The sequence below is a fragment of the Kogia breviceps genome, chromosome 4 (assembly GCF_026419965.1).
Source record: "Kogia breviceps isolate mKogBre1 chromosome 4, mKogBre1 haplotype 1, whole genome shotgun sequence".
NCBI lineage: Eukaryota > Metazoa > Chordata > Mammalia > Artiodactyla > Physeteridae > Kogia > Kogia breviceps.
The window spans coordinates 164072816-164093290 of NC_081313.1; the positions used below are offsets into that span (position 1 = coordinate 164072816).

The 20475-nt window shown below is 44.4% G+C and overlaps 1 protein-coding gene across 13 annotated transcripts in view; it reads left to right on the top strand.

Moving 5' to 3' along the window:
* Nucleotides 1-20475, top strand: part of TENM2 (teneurin transmembrane protein 2) — a 3844234-nt gene that overhangs the window by 3635774 nt on the left and 187985 nt on the right. For all 13 annotated transcript variants that reach the window (XM_067032280.1, XM_059063069.2, XM_067032278.1 and 10 more), the window contains 2 exons: nt 4077-4272; nt 12388-12489. In XM_067032280.1, the coding sequence (XP_066888381.1) occupies nt 4077-4272; nt 12388-12489 (298 nt within the window). The remainder of the gene's footprint in view (nt 1-4076; nt 4273-12387; nt 12490-20475) is intronic.

Below are 20475 nucleotides of genomic sequence, written 5' to 3' on the forward strand. Positions count from 1 at the left end.
TCCCAGACCAGGGCTCGAACCCGTGTCCCCTGCACTGGCAGGTGGATTCTTAACCACTACACCACCAGGGAAGTCCCTCCATTGAGAATGAAAAGGTGAAGTCATAATGACCGTCTAAAGTCACCTCTCAAATCTTGATGATCTATAGGCATGCACAGATTCCTTGGGCCACAGTGTCCATCATGTGCGTGTCTGGTGGTGCATGACTGAGGCTTGCTGCCTGTAACTCTGCCCCTTTCTCTCCTATTCAGGAAAGCACATTAGAGGACAGGGGAGGGCAGGTGATTACTACTGGAGACAAAACCTTCAGTACATTGCAACTTAGTTTCCTTTCAATGGAATTCATTTACAGATTCAGTATTTTATGCACTTGATATTTTACAAATATTTATTGATCAAACTCTGCTCAAGATGAATTAGACACAGCAATGAATTATCATTACGATAGCAGAAACTTTCGAGGTGTGTTTACCATATACTGAGGACTGACTATTCTAAGCACTTTACATGGTTTGACTCATTTATCTACACAACAGTGTTTTGCTGTATTATTATTATGTTTTGAAATTATACCCATTTTAAAGATAAGGAGACTGAGGCACAGAGAATTGAAATAGCTTGTGCAAGTGTCACAGCAAGTAAGCAGCAGAACGTGGGTTCTAATCAGGCAGTCTAGCTCTGAAGTTCTCAGTCTTAACCACTCTACCATGCAGAAGGAATCCCTGCCCTCCTAGAGTTTATGTTCTTCTGAGTAGACAGACAATAAACATAAAAACATTATATCAGGGCTTCCCTGGTGGCGCAGTGGTTAAGAATCCGCCTGCCAATGCAGGGGACACAGGTTCGATCCCTGGTCCAGGAAGATCCCACATGCCGCCAGAGCAACTAAGCCCGTGCGCCACAAGTACTGAGCCTGCACTCCAGAGCCCGCGTGCCACAACTACTGAATCCAATGCTCCTAGAGCCCATGCTCCACAACAAGAGAAGTCACCCCAATGAGAAACCCACGCACCGCAACAAAGAGCAGCCCCCGCTCGCCGCAACTAGAGAAAGCCCGCGCACAGCAATGAAGACCCAACGCAGCCAAGAATAAATAAATAATTAAAAAAAAAAAAAAACATTATATCATTTTAGAGGGTGATAAGTACTTTGAAGAAAATAAAGCACAACAAAGAGATATGGGATTGGGACACCTCAAACCAACATGTCCCAGTGCCCCTGTCCTCTGACAAATACCTTTTCCCAGAGTCATTTGATTGGTTGGACAGCAAGCACTGCTGCTGGTCCTAAGACATTTCTGTGCCCCTGGGCTGGGCAGCCAGTTCGGCAGGAGATGACTGATGCCCACATTAATAATGAGCAATGGCCCCATGCAAGTAATCACCTTCCCCCAACTTTTCCTCATGGGAGTGATAACCTTGACCCCAAATGAAGTATATCCTTCTCACCTCGGCACCAAGGAAGTTACACTCATTCCTCCGGCTGACAGCAGTTTGTAGACATGGGTCTGCGTAGTCGGACATTTACGAGGTTGCTAAGGAACAAATGCTCTGATTACAAAGGGCTCCGAAAGGAGCATCGGTTTGTCATATCACTTCAGATCATTTATTTTATCCCATAAAGACAGCTGCAACCAACGGGCTATGGGGTAGAGGGAAGCTAAATACAAACATTCGTTTCCTGAGAGATGGAGGAACTTTCCACTTCCTACGCAACGTCTCTTGCCAGGCCCCCAGATACAAAAACTAGAACCATGTGCTTCACTTCTGCGATCCTTGTGATTTGCAAATAAGTGACCCAGAGTCACAAAGTACTTAATAAAATGGTTATTATCTTCCAGGCACTGCCCTAAGTATTATCTCATGTCATCCTTATAACATCCCCAAAAGGTGGGTGTTATTATTCCGTAGTATGCAAACCAGGAAGAGGGTAAAAGATTCGCCTAACTTCAAACGGTAGCAAATGGCAGTCAGAATTCAAACCCAGGTCTGTCTGACAGCAAAACCTTTGTACCTAAGCTTATAGACTCTTTTGGTTTCAGTTATCACATTTCAGATGGGAAAAACTGGCAATTCTGCTGATGAGGAAGTCACATTAGTAGATTTCCTGGAGTTTCATTTTTGAAGTTCGTGAAAGGGGTTACAGTGGATGTCAGTAACCCATATAACCCTTTTTATGGCGGAGAAAGTGGTGAGAGAGAGCTTAATCCCACAGTGGTGGTTTTTATCTGCTAAAGACCTACACTTTGAATGTTCTCTGGAAGTCACCGTGCAAATGACTTTCCTGTGGAATGATTTTGCCAGAGTTCACAAGATGATTGCATTTCTACCGGGGTCTTATTGATTTTCTCATCAACGAGTAAGAAACATGGGTGCCCTCTTTGCCTTTTCCTTCATCCTCTCTGCCCAGCCCATGGTCAAGCCCTGTCCTCTCTTCCCTAGAAATGTTCCTGCAAAGTTGCCCCCTTTTCTCATTCACTGTCCTAATCAAGACGCCTGTCACCTCACACCTGGGTTTCTGCAATTGCTTGCTAACTGGTCTTTCTGCTTCTTTTCATTCCCTCTTCTAGAACATCTCATAGGCTGCCTGCAAATGAATTCCTCAGAACATTCCTCCCATCACGTCGTCAGTCACTGCTCAAGGATCTTCTGTGGCTCCCACTTGCCTGCCACAGGATTTCACCATTCCCTAGGACAGGCCCCCTTGGATCACACTTGCTCTCCCATTCCCCTCACCCCATTCCTGGTTGCCTTCACCCACCACTCTGTCTCCCACTGATTGCTTCCAGTTCTGAGCCTGGTTTCCATTGAAACAGAGTTTCATAGTTAATTGCTGGTCGATGGGAGGGCAGGCACTGTGAGGGCACTGCACCTAAACAGATCTAGGTCCAAATTTTTGCTTGCTCACTTGGTCACTGGGTGACTTTTGATATGTTGCTGGACTTCTCTGAGCCTCAGTTTTCTTATCTGTAAAATAAGATACAAATAGTGCCGATCTTACAGGGGTTTTGCAAGAGTTGAATGAAATGATGATGACGATGGGGGTGGTGATGACAGCTCAAGTGTATTTTGTGTTTGCTTTGTGCCAGGCACTGTTATCAATATGATCTTATTTCTCACAACAACCTATATCATAGGTACTCTTATTTTCAGTTTTGCAGATGGGAAAATTGAGGGAGGGACAGGTGAAGCTAATAAGTTCCAGATTCTCTCCCAGGTAGTCTGGCTCCTCAGCCCTCTTTCTTTTTTTTTTCTTTTTTTTAAAAAATTAATTTATTTATTTTTTGGCTGCATTGGGTCTTTGTTGCTGCACGCGCGTTTCTGCATTTGCGACAAGTGGGGGCTGCTCTTAGTTGCGGTGCACAGGCTTCTCATTGCGGAGGCTTCTCTTGTTGTGGAACATGGGCTCTAGGTACGCGGGCTTCAGTAGTTGTGGCGCGCAGGCTCGGTAGTTGTGGCGCACGGGCTTAGTTGCTCCGCGGCATGTGGGATCTTCCCGGACCAGGGATTGAACCCGTGTCCCCTGCATCGGCAGGCGGATTCCCAACCACTGCGCCACCAGGGAAGCCCTCAGCCCTCTTTCTTAACTACTCTGATATACCACCTTCCTTTAGTGAATGATCAGTCAATGGTATCTGGTAACATAGGTTCATAATTCTTTACCTGAAACTCTTGAATGCCAGATGCAATTTGGAATTCAGAATTGGAGGAATTATTAAAAAGTTATACTTAGCATATGCTATGTATTCTATAACGCCCCAGTAGGGACTGGAGCAAAAACCCATCTCTCTCTCTCTCTCTCTCTTTTTCTCTCTCTCACACACACACACAGAAAAAAAACATAAAAGCTGAAAAGAGATTATGGCCTTATAGTCATAAAAGTATTAGCAATAATTATAATAAATGGTGACTGTTATTATTAGAACTTTCATGAGTCTTGTTTTACTTACAATCAAATGAGCTTATAGTAAAATGTACTTAGGAGTATCTCTCAGTTAACTAATGGGGCTGGAGGGGAAGCTGCTTGTTATGGGACCAGGTCTGCACCCCGTGTCACATGCTCTCTTTTTTTCCCAGTATGACTTCATGGAGCGTCTGGACGGGAAGGAGAAATGGAGCGTGGTCGAGTCACCCAGGGAACGCCGGAGCATACAGACCCTGGTTCAAAACGAAGCCGTGTTTGTCCAGTACCTGGATGTGGGCCTGTGGCACCTGGCCTTCTACAATGATGGCAAAGACAAAGAGATGGTTTCCTTCAACACTGTAGTCTTAGGTAGGTACGGGATCTCTGAGGTGATATGTCATGAAGGAAAGGATGGAAGTGTCTGGCTTCTCTGTTGAAGGCACATCTTCCAAGGTGGTCCTACTATGTAGGGGACCAAACCAGCATCCTTAATTTAGGGTTCATAGTATCATCCACCTAAAACTAGCTCTGATTAAAATATGAATGCTACTTAAATCATGAAAAAGCCACTGTGAGTACCAGGGATTGAGTTGCAGTGAAGAGCTTGGGTCCAACCACCTGGCTGAAGCCCTGGCCACACTACCTAGGCAAATCATTGGACTTTTGTCAGCCTCAGTTCCTCATGGTAAAATAGAACTAACTAGTCCCTCCTTATAGTGCTATTGTAAAGAGTAAATAAAATAAGTTACAGGGCTTCCCTGGTGGCGCAGTGGTTGAGAGTCCGCCTGCCGATACAGGGGACGCGGGTTTGTGCCCCGGTCCGGGAAGATCCCACGTGCCGCGGAGCAGCTGGGCCCGTGCGCCATGGCCGCTGAGCCTGCGCGTCCAGAGCCTGTGCTCCGCAACGGGAGAGGCCACAGCGGTGAGAGGCCCGCGTACCGCAAAAAAAAAAAAAAAGTAAGTTACAGGTATAAATCCCTAAACAACCGGTAAATACTGACCATTTGTGTCGGTCACAATTTTTCTCAAAAATCAAGGAAAACTCAAACTTTTTTTAAAAAAAACCTGAAAAATAAATCAGGAAAAGGATATAAGCATAAGAAAGAAATCCTCTTTGTTCCCAAATTGGTAAATCTCAAAAAGCTTTAATTAAGCACTTGTCATTTGGGGCATGTTTTATAGCAGTCCTTTTTAGTAGCCGTTGGGGAAAAGCTAAGATTTTATCCAAAATTTCCCCTCGTATGTGCATACAAACCTATAAGAGGGCCATTCTTTTGAGAATATTTCATGAGGTTTTCTAAAGCAAGCCCTAAGAATTGTAACAATCATATCACCTATAAATCATTTTCATAACATTTATTTTGTCATTAGGTTTTAATATTCTTACTGATGGTAATAACTGACCCTCTCTGAATCAGGGAAGATTGTTAGACGCATTTCACAGAGGAATAAACTGAGGTTCAGGAAACTGAGTCCCTCTAGGTCCCAGGATATGGAAATGATGGAAATGGCATGGACTTCTGGGCCTCATTCATTGCCTTTCTGCAACACCATGTTGTCCCAACAGCGTTTAGTTGTGGACCTCAAGTTTCACTAGAGAAACCTAGATAAGACGGTTGATCCAGGATTTAATCCTACCTTTTCTTTCCCACATCCTACCTGGGAGAGTCACTAAACTCCCTGAGCCTCAGATTCATCGTTTGTGGGAAGGTAATGACCATATCTCCGAAGGGAGGGATGATGTGACTTCACGTACTGAACCCATGTGGAATGGAGCTGGTAGTCACTCGGGAAAGCTGATGATTTTTTTAAGAGCACATCTTGTACAGCTGTTTCTCTATTGACTGCATGTTAAGAACTTCTCTGTTAGTTTCATGGATTGCTCTGAAGGATTCCCTGATCCTTGAAAGAGAACCTGAAATTCAGGTGGCAGCCACAGTTTCAGAATGGTACAAAATCAGGTAGGATTTGGTATTTACCATAGCATTGAAGTTAATGCTTAGTCCCTCTGTTAAGGAAAGATTGGCCCTAACAGGGTTAGCCAAATGCTCCTTTTAAAGCAGTGCTTGGCATGCCAGAGCCCATGGGCCAAGTCTGGCCCACTGCCTATTTTTATAAATAAAGTTTTATTGGACCACAGCCACATTCATCTGTTGACAAATTGTCTGTGGCAGCTATAACAACAGAGTTGAGTGGTTGCAGTGGAGGCAGTTTGGCCCATAAAGCCTAAATATTTACTCTCTGTCACTTGACAGAAAAAGTTTGCCAAGCCCTGCTCTACACTAATGGCATAAACTTTGTATCAAGAAAGTCACTGGAGAAGTCTTCCACCGTTAGGGAAAGTTCCCAGGAGCATGTTTTGTACCAATGAGGGAAAAAAAAAAAGTTAAAGGATAAAAACCAGATCACAAAAGAAAAAAACTGACAACACATTTAGAACTAGTTTGAGACGGTAAGATAAAGAACAATCTTTTGCTTAAGAACATGATGGGAAATGATATCCTTTTGGTCACCTTGTATTTTTTTTTTAATTTTTTTGTAAATCTTTTTTTTTCTAATTTTTATTGGAGTATAGTAGATTTCCAATGTTGTGTTAGTTTCAGGTATACAGTAAAGTGCGTCAGTTATACATATACATATATCTACTCTTTTTTAGATTCTTTTCCCATATAGGTCATTACAGAGTAGAGTAGAGTTCCCTGGTGCTATACAGTTGGTCCTTATTAGTTATCTGTTTTTTTTTGGTTTTTTTTTGTGTGTGTGTGGGTGGTACGCGGGCCTCTCACTGTTGTGGCCTCTCCCATTGCGGAGCACAGGCTCCGGACGCGCAGGCCCAGCGGCCATGGCTCACGGGCCCAGCCGCTCCGCGGCATGTGGGATCTTCCCGGACCGGGGCACGAACCCGTGTTCCCTGCATCGGCAGGCGTATTCTCAACCACTGCGCCACCAGGGAAGCCCTAGTTATCTGTTTTATACGTAGTAGTGTGTACATGTCAATCCCAATCTTCCAATTTATCCACCCCCCTTTCCCCCTTGGTAACCATAAGCTTGTTTTCTACATCTGTGACTCCATTTCTGTTTTGTAAATAAGTTTATTTGCACCATTTTTTGAGATTCCACATATAAGTGATAGCATGTGATATTTGTCTTTCTCTGTCTGACTGACCTCACTCAGTGTGACAATCTCCAGGTCCATGCATTCGCCTTGTGTTTAAATGCAAAGGCTTGATACACATGACAGCAAACCCCACCCACAGCAGCTGGCTTAGCTGGAGTCTATAAAGACTCGGTGGAATGGTTAATAACAAAAACAGTAACAACGGCACATCTATAGAGAGCTGACCATGTACTAGCTCCTGGACTTGGCCCTTCTGGGGTCTAGATCATTTAACCCATAGAGTAGTTATATGAGGTCGTTACTACCAATATTCTGTTTTCCGGTTGAGGAAGCCCAGACTCAGAGAAGTTAAACAAGTTGCCCAAGGTCACAGCTAGTAAGAGGTGGAGTCAGGATTCAAACTCTCCCAGAGCCTGTGCTCTTAACCACTGGATTGCTTTGGATTCTAGCCAGATAAATCCCTTTCCCCTTCCACACAGCAAGTTGTCTGGGGCCCATATTATCTAATAATGGCTTCTGCTCTCCATTGCCTTTATCCACATGGACACAGACAGTGGTAGTGAGATGCCCTTCCCCCAGGCCATTACCCTCATTCGCCTGTCGGAGCTGGGAATAGCAATTCTCCCTGGAGGATTTCTCTTGTCTGGACTGTAGCTCAAAGAGAAAGTCAAAGGTAATCGGCCTAATAGTTGGGCAGACATCTTGATAGAGCAATGATAGTAATTGGCCTGAAATGTAGGGAAAAGTGCAGTGTTTTATTTGGTTCAGAGATTCTCCCACACATATCTATTATCGGAACACACTCCATCAAGAGCAGCCAGGAGCGCCGAAAGCCCCTGTGATATGAGACAGAAGGAAGGATGTTAGATGGGTGTTGACCAGCCATCACACTAAATATACCTTTGACTCAGGGATGTCGTTTGTGTTTTGGAGAGAAGCAGACTGCTTTCAGAAATGAGTTTCATCTCAGGGTACAACAGAGTGGCATTCTTGAAGCACGGTGCAGATTTCGGGGAGGCTAGTCTCCACTTGTATAAAAATCCCATTTCCTGGGCTAACTCTCATCACCTGCCTTGTTTCCTCAACAAAAGTCCAACCAGGTTGACAAAAAGGAAAGCTGATAAGCTTTCAAGAGTAATATTTACTTGGGTGTTGGAAAAGGGGGACTGAGAGAGGTGAGCTCCTTCTGTATTTCAGCAGTACTACATAATTGTTTCTTTCCTCAAAAAACTGTAGAAATGCTTCAAAGACAAGACCTGGGGTAGGTGGGGGTGGCGTGGTGGGAATGTAAATTGATACAGCCACTAGGGCGAACAGTATGGAGGTTCCTTAAAAAACTAAAAACAGACCTACCATACGACCCAGCAATCCCCCTACTGGGCATATACCCTGAGGAAACCATAATTCAAAAAGACACATGCACCCCAATGTTCATTGCAGCACTATTTACAGTAGCCAGGACACGGAAGCAACCTAAGTGTCCATCGACAGATGAATGGATAAAGATGTGGTACATATATACAATGGAATGTTACTCAGCCATACAAAGGAACGAAATTGTGCCATTTGCAGAGATGTGGATAGACCTAGAGACTGTCATATTGAGTGAAGTAGGTCAGAAAGAACAACAAACATCGTATAATATCACTTATATTTGAAATCTAGAAAAATGATGCAGTTGAGCTTATTTGCAAAACAGAAATAGAGACAAAGACGTAGAGAACAAACGTATGGATACCAAGGTGGCGGGGAGGTGGGATAAATTTGGAGATTGGGATTGACATAGATACACTACTATACATAAGATAGATAACTAATGAGAACCTCCTGTACAGCACAGGGAACTCTACTCATTGCTCTGTGGTGACCTACATGGGAAGGAAATCCAAAAAAGAGGGGATATATGTATATGTATAACTGATTCACTTTGCTGTACAGCAGGAACTAACACAACATTGTAAAGCAACTATACTCCAATAAAAATGAATTTTTAAAAAAAGACCTGGGGAAATTGAGTGAAAAATACTCTTCCCTGGAGTTTTTGCTTATTTTAGATTCTCCCACCCTCTGAGATGTGTGTGCGTACACACATACATACACACACACTTCAACGATTACTTACCAAGGACCTACTGTGTGCCAAGCATTGAGAATACCTGGGTGATCGGTTCAGATCTGGTCTCTTCCTCATGGAGCTTGATGAGAGAAGACAGATAGGTAAAAAGACAATTATAGGAATTAGGGGAAGATAGAGGAAAGGGTACAAAACCCAGGTTGAGGGCAGTCGGGAAGGAAGATGCCTGGAAGCTAACTGTTTTCTAAACTGAGACTTAAGGATAAATACCTCAGCTAAAGGGCAAGGAGGCCTTCCAGCCCAGCACAGAGCCTATGCAAAGACCTTAGTCCTTTTCCCTGGGACTGTGGTAGCAAAGAGCTTCCTCTCTTGGCTGCTCTATCTCTGAGGATGTTAGATTGGAGAACAGGGAGCTTTGACCTCGGCCATGTCAGTTTCCACCACACCATCCCCAGACCCAGGCGCTCAGTGAGAATCTAGCTCTACTTTGCTGTCCGACTGACTTCTGAACATGCAAGCTGGACAATGTCATGTTTATGTTTAACATTTTTCATTTGCTCCCATTGGTCCCAGAATAAAATGTAACTCATCCGCATGGTCTCCAGTGCCCTAGATGATCTGGGTTTCTCCAGACTCATCTTAGGTCACCCTCTACCTTTTTAGCTACCCTCCAGCCACGTGGGATTCAGTTCTGCTGTTTTCCACCTCAGGGCCTTTGCATCAGCTCTTCCTTCTGCCCGGGATACTCCTGGGATACTCTTCCTTGCTTGCTTTTGCTTTTTTTTTTTTTTTTTGGCCATGCTGCGAGGCTTGCAGGATCTTAGCTCCCCGACCAGGGATCAAACCTCGGCCCACTGCAGTGGAAGCATGGAGTCCTAACCACTGGACCGCCAGGGAAGTCCCCTGCCTGGAATACTCTTCACCTTGCTCTTCACTTGGCTGTTCCAGTTCACCCTTATATGTCACCTGCATAGAATAGAGACACCCTCCCTGACTGTCCTTTCTCAGTAGCTTCCTCCTCTTACGCCCTATCACAGTATCCTATTCTCTTCAAAGCGCATGTCACAATTTTTATTTGATTTGATCATTTTTTTGGCCTGTATTCTCTATGACAGTGGAAGTTCTGTGAGGGCAGGGACTATGTCTGTCTTAGTCACCATTGTATTCAGCAGTGCCTTGTAGGGTGCCTTGCGTATAACAGTCGCTCAGTTAATAAAGTAAACCCTATGTCAAGGACCGTGGCAGGTCTGAGATCTCACCGTAATTGTCAGCTAACACAGTAGCTGGCCACAGTCTCATAGGTGTTATCAGAAGAGGAGGTGCTCCTGGGTCAGAGACAAAAGGCTTTATTCCTCAGAGCAATGTAATATCCACCGTATTACATTACAATATTACATCCACAGTATATGTGCCAGTTCCAAGCCCCAGTTCCCACAGGGCAACACAAACAGAGCCAGGTGTTACCTACACAGGCAGTGGGTTACATGACAGGAGAGAAACTCTGAATTTACTATCCTTGAGTCTCCAAATGGGCAGTGAGCCTGCTCCTTCTTTTCTCCAGAGGGAGACACGATCTTTATTTATACTGGACAGTAACTAAACTTGCCCTTTGCTCTGGAGACAGACACTGTCTCTGTCTCCCAAGGCTTTTCACTCTACAGACAGCCTTTAAAAGAAGATAGTCCAGAGCTAAGGAGTCAGTGCCTCGGCTTATAAGACATTCAGGAACATAAGATACCCATGGCAAATTGTCTCCCAACGTCGTGTGAAATTGCTGACTTTTGACCTGCAAAAGCGGCTACTTCGTATGATTCAACCTAATGCTTTTTGAATGAAAGGAGGAAGGGAGGATGAAATAGATGAAACAAGTCGATAGCCACTTGGATGCTTCTCAGCCCACATTTATTCTGCCGACCTCAAGGAGTTGAGTCTGCAGTGATAATTGTTAGACACTAAAGACATTGGCTTGGCAATTCCCTGGCGGTCCAGCGGTTAGGACTCTGTGCTTTCACTGCTGAGGGCTCGGGTTCAGTCCCTGGTCGGGGAACTAAGATCCTCAAGCCACGCAGCGCAGCCAAAAAAAAAAAGGAGAAGAAGAAGAAAATAAATTGGCTTGATACTGATTTTGAAAAAGCAGATACACTGATTGAGTTCTCCTAGTGCCAGAAACCAACCACACCCGGATTCTGGAAGAAGAGAGCTGAGAAGTGAAGCACTGTAGGAAGAAAGCACTACGGCGTGGTTTGGTTTTTCAGTCCAGAGTGGGAATAAATGGGAAATTCGGTTTAAAGGAAAACCTCCCTTACCATTCACAGGTGACTCCACTAGGGACAATTAGACTTCCTAGTCTTTCATGCATATCACCAAGCCAGTGTCCCCAACTCCCCAAAGACTGTGTCATGTCATCTTTGGGGCATAGTGGCTTTTGATCATCTTAGTAATTTAGAACCTGAAAGTCTAAATGCGTTTATTTGAATGTAAGGCAAAATTAGGTTAATAATAATCATAATTTTAAAAGAGTGTGACTATTTCTGTGCAGACCCAAATCAACATGAAAAAGTTCCAAAATGATCCCTTTGAAGGCATTACTTGAGAGTACACATAGCAAGGTAAATCATGAAATAAGATGGCTATACAGGTTAGAACAAGGGTGAACTAACTGATTTTCATGAAAAATGAGATCTGCAAAAAGCTAGGCATAAAAGGCCTTTTGTACCACCCCAAACCTACTACTTGATGAATCCCCAAATCATGCCAAAATTGATCAGTCTTATGTATTTAGACTTCTCTTTCTTTAACACAGGGGATTTTTTTACTCTTTAAATCTGAGATCAGGAGCTACCACTGTCATTTGGAGAATCACTCTCTATCCCTAAGGCTAAAAGCTGATATCCCACATCTCAGACCAAATCTCAGATTGATAGGATGCTGTTGGGGCAGGGTGGGGCTTACAGTGTTTAAAAGCTTGCCAGCATTCAATCTTGGAAAATTGAAGTTTTTAAATCCAGATAAGTAGTTTCTTTTGAAAAAACAAAAATTCCAGAACTATTCGCCCCATATTCCTGCCTGGGCTAATCACATGGAGAGCAGTGGTTACATCCATGCGTTGTTCAAGTTGCCCTAGTCCCCACCCATCCCTGTTCTCCTCCTTCACTCACTTCTCCCTACCAGTCCTCTGCAGGCATCTGAGGTTACTACCACTGCTCCTGAAAAACAGTGGATGGCTGACTATTAAATTGCTTCACCAGCAGGCAGAGAAAAAAAGTAATTGTTCACTTTCTCTCTTTTTCAGATTCAGTGCAGGACTGTCCACGTAACTGCCATGGGAATGGCGAATGTGTGTCCGGGCTCTGTCACTGCTTTCCAGGATTTCTAGGCGTAGACTGTGCTAAAGGTATTTACCACCACTTCCCTGCTATGACTGGAAAATAGAAAATAGGCTTCTCAAAAGGGGTGGGAGAAGGGGCACCAAAGTAGCCTCCCCAGCAAATTCCACTGGGATATCTTGTAAACCTGTGCAAGCTACACACCCTAACGCTTTGGCAAAGAGTAGACTTCGATGTATGACAACTGGCCAATATACCTATAAGAGCAGGGCAGGTATCCTTGGCATTGAGGTGTGCTGAGAAGAAAGATTTGGTAAAAATGAGATGGCTAGATTTCCTGTAAAAGCAGAAGTGAATTACCATCACTCCTTTCTTATAATCATTAACGTCCATGTAATGGAAGATTAAGCATCTCAAGGTTAGTAAATTTCATTCATTCTGGCCAGCTATGCTCTTAATCTAGGAAGTGCTATTTATCTTGGCGGAATTGGTTTTAAATTGTATTATTAATTTATCTACACTGCTTTGCACAGAATGGCGGGGGCCCTGGGATTCTTGGGGGGAGAGTATTATAAGAAAGAAAATGACTCTCACAAGAACAGAGGACTTAGGTCTGCATACCTAGCTAGCAAGAGACCTTGAGCTTGACCTTCAAGCAGTGCGATCACAGGCGAGTGCAGTGGAGAGCAGAGTTTCTCACACTTTGTAGACGTGGTATGTGCACACACACATACACAAGTATACATTCTAGAGAAATACAACCGTAAAATTGAAATGAGACTTTCACAAACAACACTTCATGTTTCTTTTCTATTCTGTACTGTTTCACTTTTTAAAAATGAAATACACTGACTACACTGATTCCCCACCCGCCAGTGAGTCTGAAGAACAGTGATGGAGAGGTTCCAGCCCTTGCTCAGGAGTCAGGCATTCCTGGGTTCCATTCCCAAGCTCAGCCATTCAGGATCTCTGTGATCTTGAGCAAGTGATCTAACATTTCTGAATCTCCGTTTCCTCCTCTGGGAAAGTGGGGAATTCCTTCCTAAATTCATTGTGAGGATGGAATGCAAGAACACACCCCAAACTCTTAGCAGAACACATTGTGAGCCCTCGGAGGGTTTAGTTTTACCATCTTTTTTTTTTTTTTTTTTTGTGGTACGTGGGCCTCTCACTGTGTGGCCTCTCCCGTTGCAGAGCACAGGCTCCAGACGCACAGGCTCAGTGGCCATGGCTCACGGGCCCAGCTGCTCTGCGGCATGTGGGATCTTCCCAGACCGGGGCACGAACCCATGTCCCCTGCATCGGCAGGTGGATTCTCAACCACTGCGCCACCAGGGAAGCCCTTTACCATCTTTTATTTACATATGTCATAGTATATTTACTTATACATTCATATAATATTTTCATCCTTTTATGTGCTCTTCATTAAAAGACCATCCTACCTTGACGTTCTGAGAGAGAGGCAGTCATTAATCAAGCCGCTCTGGAAAAGCTAAATCACAATGGCTTGGGAAAATCGTATTTCAGATATTCACGTTCACAGTATTTCAAAGATTTGCAACCCCCATCCTTCTGAATACTGACTGATCAGTGAATAGGACCCTTTTAAGTGCCTGAAGTTCTGGATTTGGTTACACGTGTGTGAGACTCATTCCTAGATGACACGACCTATGGATACATTCATAAAGGTGTGGTAAACCTGTCAGATACAAAAGGAAAAGAGAGCACGAAGCCACCGGACCGTCCCCTTGGCTGCTTTTCACCTTGGCACGTTCTCCCCGGGGGCATGTGGACACATGCCCAAGCAGACACTGGAGCACGGTGGTCCTTGCAGCCAGCCCTTTGCTCCGGTTCTGAAGGGCTCTGATGAGGCAGGTAGATGACACCCCTGCCGCACGGTGCCATGTACTTTTCAGAGCCAAGGCTTTAAAGGAGGGAAAACCTCAGTAGCATTCGAATGGCTTTCCTTGCATAATCTAATTTCCTAGGAGTGAAGACCTTAATGAGAGGAAGGACAGAATAGTCCTTTTTTCTGTGGCTGCAAATGGGCTGAACCCTCAGCTGCAGGGCCTGTGAGCTGTAAATGTATATTAACACTGACACACATCAATGTATTATTAATCCTAAAAACCGTGTGTGCTCTGACTGCACATCCAGGGATCAGCCTTTCAGCCCTAAGTACCCCAGCCATTTAAGAACTCTTCACTCTCGATCCATTTGCAGATGAGCGTCCATTCTGCATTATGGATCTGTAATGGGGTGTGCATTTAGCTGCTTAAAAGGCCTCTCGGTGTGCGTTTTGCATTCACCACCTGTACTATGGCCAGGCGCACGCTCCGAGCATGCATTAGCCATGGTATATAATTGATCCTCACGAAATAAATATCGAGTGGCTGTTAAGAGTAGTTCCTCCTGCATACTCAGAAGCTGTTCCTGAAATCGGCCTCTGAACTTGTATATTTTAATTCAGCTGTTGACGCCTACAGTGGACAAAATTGAAGCGTTTAGAGGCTAAAATTGCTTTCTCCTTGTTTCCCCATTTATTCTTGGCAAAGTTGGCTTAAGAATGTCAGGAGTAAGCTTCTACCGCTTTGCCCTAAAGATGTTGCTTCCTTCGTGTTTTTGAAATGTAAGCTACTTCATTAACAATGACCGTGTTTGGAAACACTCTAAACCCTTGTTTCCCACACTTTGCTCTTTCATGTACCACCTTTATGTTTTTTGCCAAATTCGTGGGCCATCAGAATTTTTATTTCCTTCACATATTTCTTTGAGTCTACCCATTAGGTTTACATAGATGAATTTATTATAAAAGGACTCAGGTCAAAATGAAAAGTTAAAAAAGAGAAAATTGGAATCCATTGCAATAAATAGGAAATGTTAGTGCCGCCTTTAAATCTACTGAGGAAGAAATATATCCCTTTTTAAAAAAAATTGTATTGAAGTATAATTGATTTACAATGTTGTGTTAGTTTCTGGTGTACAGCAAAGTGATTCAGTTTTATATATATATTTTTTTCATATTCTTTGCCATTATGGTTTATCAGAGGATATTGAATATAGTTCCCTGTGCTATACAGTAGGACCTTGTTGTTTATCCATGCTATATATACTAGTTTGCATCTGCTAATCCCAAACTCCCAATCCTTCCCTTCCCCACCTCCCCCTCTGCCTTGGCAACCACAAGTCTGATCTCTATGTCTGTGAGTCTGTTTCTATTTTGTAGATATGTCCATTTGTGTCATATTTTAGATCCACATATAAGTGATATCATATGGTATTTGTCTTTCTCTTTCTGACTTACTTCGCTTAGTATGATAATCTCTAGGTCCATCCATGTTGCTGCAAATCGCATTACTTCATTCTTTTATATGGCTGAGTCATATTCCATTGTGTGTATATATATATATACACCACATCTTCTTCATCCATTCATCTGTTGATGGACATTTAGATTTTTTCCATGTCTTGGCTATTGTAAATAGTGTGCTATGAACATAGAGTGCATGTATCTTTTTGAATTATAGTTTTGTCCGGATATATGCCCAGGAGACGGATTGCTAGCTCATATGACAACTCTATTTTTAGTTTTTTGAGGAACCTCCATACTGTTCTCCATAGTGGCTGCACCATTTACATTCCCCCCAACAGTGTAGGAGGGCTCCCTTTTCACCACACCCTCTCCAGCATTTGTTATTTGTAGACTTTTTAATGATGGCTGTTCTGACTGGTGTGAGGTGATACCTCATTGGAGTTTTGATTTGCATTCGAGAAAGGAATCTTTACACTGCCCTGAGCAAGCAACCCCAGTCAGCTTCTCACACATTCATTTCACATCAAGAATCCCCAAATTGGGTCCTACTGTATACATAGCACCTGTGAGGCAGCCTGGCTCCTAGAGAAATTCAAGCCTTGAGCGTCTCATCTCCTAAGTATGGGCTCTTGAAAACAACAAAATTCACTACCTACGCTGTGTGATATAGTGAGCACCCAGTAAAAATAGGCACACAGATTTAACTCTACCAGCTTCAAATCATTAGGTAAGCCTCACGGTTAGCTCCTGATTTACTTGTGGTCGGTTTAAGCCTCCATTTCGGATAGTTTTAATGACAACTAATAGTTATTACGTATTAAAGATGTACCAGGCATTGTGTAAGTACATAATACATACTATCGTATCTGTTCTCATATCAACAATGTGAGATAAATCCTATTTTAACCACCAACCCCCCCAATATTTTAAGCTTTTTATATTGAAAGCATTTCTGTCTTGCAGTCAAGTTGCAAAAATAGCACATAGAGTTCCCAGAGTTCACTCAGCTTCCCCTAATGTCAACATTTTAAGTTATCAAAGTTCAGTTAGTGAAACCAGGAAATTAACATTGATCGATGCTATTGACTAATTCACAGACTTGTTTCTAATTTTGCCCTTTTTTTTTTTTTTTTCTGGTCCGGATCCCACATTGTGTTTAGTTGTCATGTCTCCTTAGTCCCCTCCAATCTGCGAGGGCTCCTCACTCTTTTCTTGTCTTTCATGACCTTGACCGTCTTGAAGAGTACTGGTCAGGTATTTTTTAGCTTGTCCCTGGATGTGGGTTTGTCTGATGTTTACTCGTGATTAGATGGAGGTTATGCATTTTTCACAAGATGCTGTGCCCTCCTCGGTGAATCCTATCAGAGATGCATTTCTGATCTTTCACAAGAAAAAGATTCAAGTGTGGTTGTGGGTGTGAGGGTAGGTGTGGTTGTGGGTGAGAGCATGTGTGTACCTTCTCCTCACCCCTCACGCATAAGGCAGAGATGCTTGGGTGGCCGTATCCCGTTGGTCCAGCACGGTCTGTCAGTGACTCTGACACATTGCTACTCACAAACAACTTGTGAGCCCAGGAAGCTCGTAGGTGTTAGCAGGGAGGGTGAGGCAGTCGAGCTAGCAAGTGCAGAGAGGAGAGACAGCTGGTCCCGAGGCCCCTGCTACCCTGAACAAGTGCATGCCATCTCCCGGCCGTGGCCCCCAGTCATGTCCCTTCTTTCTTGATAAAAGCCCTTGGGAGGGCCCGAGCCCAGGTCCACCCGCATCACAAACTCGCATTCCGCTTTGTTCCTGCACTGCCAGCTGCGCCCAGGATGCCTCGGGTCTGCCAGCTTCTGCCACTGCAGGCAGCCGGCAGACTCAGGCCCTCCTGCCAGAGGGAGAATTCGCCACATTAGCAAGCGAGATTCCCATCACATCCGAGCGGCCGGGTGTATGTCCAAGTGACAGAAATGCGGATTTCCTCTCCTGACCTCATGTTGCGCCTCCCGTGCCCTCAGATGTGCGGTGCAGGCGACAGCTCCCTGTCTCCTGATAAACCTGCCAGTCTGCATCAGGCATCCGAAGACATCCTCGCAGTGAATGCAGGAAGCAGTCAGCATGAATCTGCAGGGCATTCATTCCTCAGCCCCCACCAAACTGGGGGCTCCGAGGGGCTCAGATGTCAAAGTGGAACTGACCCTCACCCCAAAAGAATGTACGAGGGTTCTAACACCTTTGCTCCAAATCAGTCAAGGGGACCAAAGTTATTCGTGCATCCAGCAAATGCTTATCATGTGCCTGCACTAAGCACCAGAAATACAATGATAGGCCAGAACGCCAGGGCCTGCCTTCTGAGAGCTTCCGGTCTGATGGATGCACGTGATAAGTAAGTGGGAAAGGTAAGCGTGAGTCCGAAACGCTGAGTTGTGGGCTCTGAATGCTATAGATGTTATTCAGGAGAAGATAAGGAAGTTCATGAAGCAACAAAGTGTGGATCGGGGAATGTGAAGAACATTCCATGGAAGGAGAGAGTCTAGTAAAGGAGCTACACTGAATAGTGTCTTCTAGCGTAGAATTTCATTAATTGTTTAATGCAATAAATAATCTGTTCAGATTCAGAGCTTGAGGAAAGATGGCGTTTCTTTCCCAATAACTTGTACCATTTTCCATCAGGTGCCTCTCTTGTCCAGCTAGAACCGTGCTTATGATTCAGTTATTGTTTAGTTTATGGTTTTTTCTGTTATTGCTAATCCCCTTGCATGACTTTCTCATTACTATACTTCTGTGCTATTTGTTGTGGGCTAGATGCTTTTTATCTCTGATTCCTTTTTCTTTCATTGACTTTTATTGGAAGGTCTCTCAGTGACTTAAGATGCTGCCTTGGGTCACGTGTAAAAGCAGTCTTGCCTTTCAGAAGACATCCAAGGTTTCTGATGATCTTGTTTAGACACTGGCTTCTCAGATGGCATATTTGGTGCTGAGCTTAAGGCCCCAACCTGCGTAGACACGTAACACACCGGAGCCTTCCTGGTTCGGTAATGCGTGTTTAATAGCGATTGGAAATGACAACACCTGCTGCTGATCAGCTGTCAGGGGAGGCCCAGAAATGCCACAACCACGGGAACATGAAGTCTTCTTTCTGGGGCTTGGTCTCCGCTCCTACCCAGTTTCTGTGGAGCCTTGAAAAAAAACAGAATATGGGGATCTTGCCATTTTTCTCCCATTACCTGGCAAACGTACCCACTACTCAGCCCTTCTCGGCCAAGTTCGAGCACAAAAGTCAAAGCATCATCATCGTCGTCATCACTGCTGACATTTATTGAGTGTTTACTATGAGCCAACCACTGCACTAAGCAACTGCACAATTATCTCATTGAGTCATTAATTGTCCTATTTTATAGATGACTATTATCCCCTTTTACAGAGGAAGAAAATGAAACACAGAGAGGTTCAGTAACACGCTCAAGATCACTCAGCTCATAAGCGATATTACTAGGATTCAAACCAAGCCACTTGGCCTGGCCTCTTGGCGCTAGAGCAGCCGTGAGATGGATTCACCTCAGAAGATGGGAGGTGTCAGGAAGACGTGCTTTGCAAGTGTGTGTGACAGTTGCACACTAGGATTGGGGTTTGAACCCCCAGAAACCTTAAGGAGAGGAAACTAGGGTTTACTAGGTAGAGAGTGGCAAAGGAGGCGTTTGAAACAAAATCTGTCTGACATCAGTGCCTGTTGCTCCGAGCCACTGTCCTCCCAGCCCCAAGCTGGGACATTCTGTCACCTCCCTCATCTTATCATTTGCCAACTCCTATTTTCATCGACCTTCAACCCATCGTTCTCCTATCCTCACAGCCACTGCCCTGTTCACTTGGCCACCAGATCTCCCTGATGGCATTCCTCCTACTCACCACCTGTGGCGTCCTCCCAGAGCTCTTAGGAGCACGACACTGCTCTCCCCAAACACCTTCAGTGGCTCCCAGTTGCCTCCTACAATGGTTGTCAATCTTTGGTTTAAAGACGTTTATCTGGGGAGATTGTTATAAATGCATATGCCCAGGCCCTTCCCCCATACGCCAGCCGGCTCTGAAGCAGTAGGACTGGTGTGTAGCTCAGGCACGTGCACATTTTTAATTGTCCTCCAGTAGGGCCCTGATGCTGGTGGTCAGGGGCTGAGAATAAATAACATAGTTCTTAGAATGAGGTTCAGGGTCTTCCGTGATCTGAGCTCCTTTGGCACCATCTCCCACTGAGTCCCATACACCATAGATTCCAGCTACTTGTCCCTCATAGACACCACGGCCCTGCTTCTTCCTCTCTACTCATGCCATTTTCTTGGCCGGAACGTTCTCATCCTTCCCAAACTTCCCTATCAAACCGCTGCTGATCCTTGAGGACCAAGCTCCCAGGTCACCACCTCCCTGATGCACCCACAGAGAGAGCCCCGCAGTCACACAGGACTTGGTGACACCCCGGCAGTGGCCCTTCATCCTGTGCCATGTTCTGCCTGGGGGGTTACATCGGTTTCTCCCACCGGATCACAAGCTTCCAGCGGTTTTTCTTTGTATCTCCCTGCACCTAGTTTGGCACCCAGGAGACAGTAAGTGCTCTCTAAATATCTAGGGGCTTGAATTTAGGGGTCAAGGATCATACAGATGAAAAACATTGCTGGAAAATGTACAAGACAAGTGAATGCTAGAAAACAAGATTCAAATGTGTTGGGTTAATCACACAGGGATAAATCAGCCAACATCGAGACACGAATTT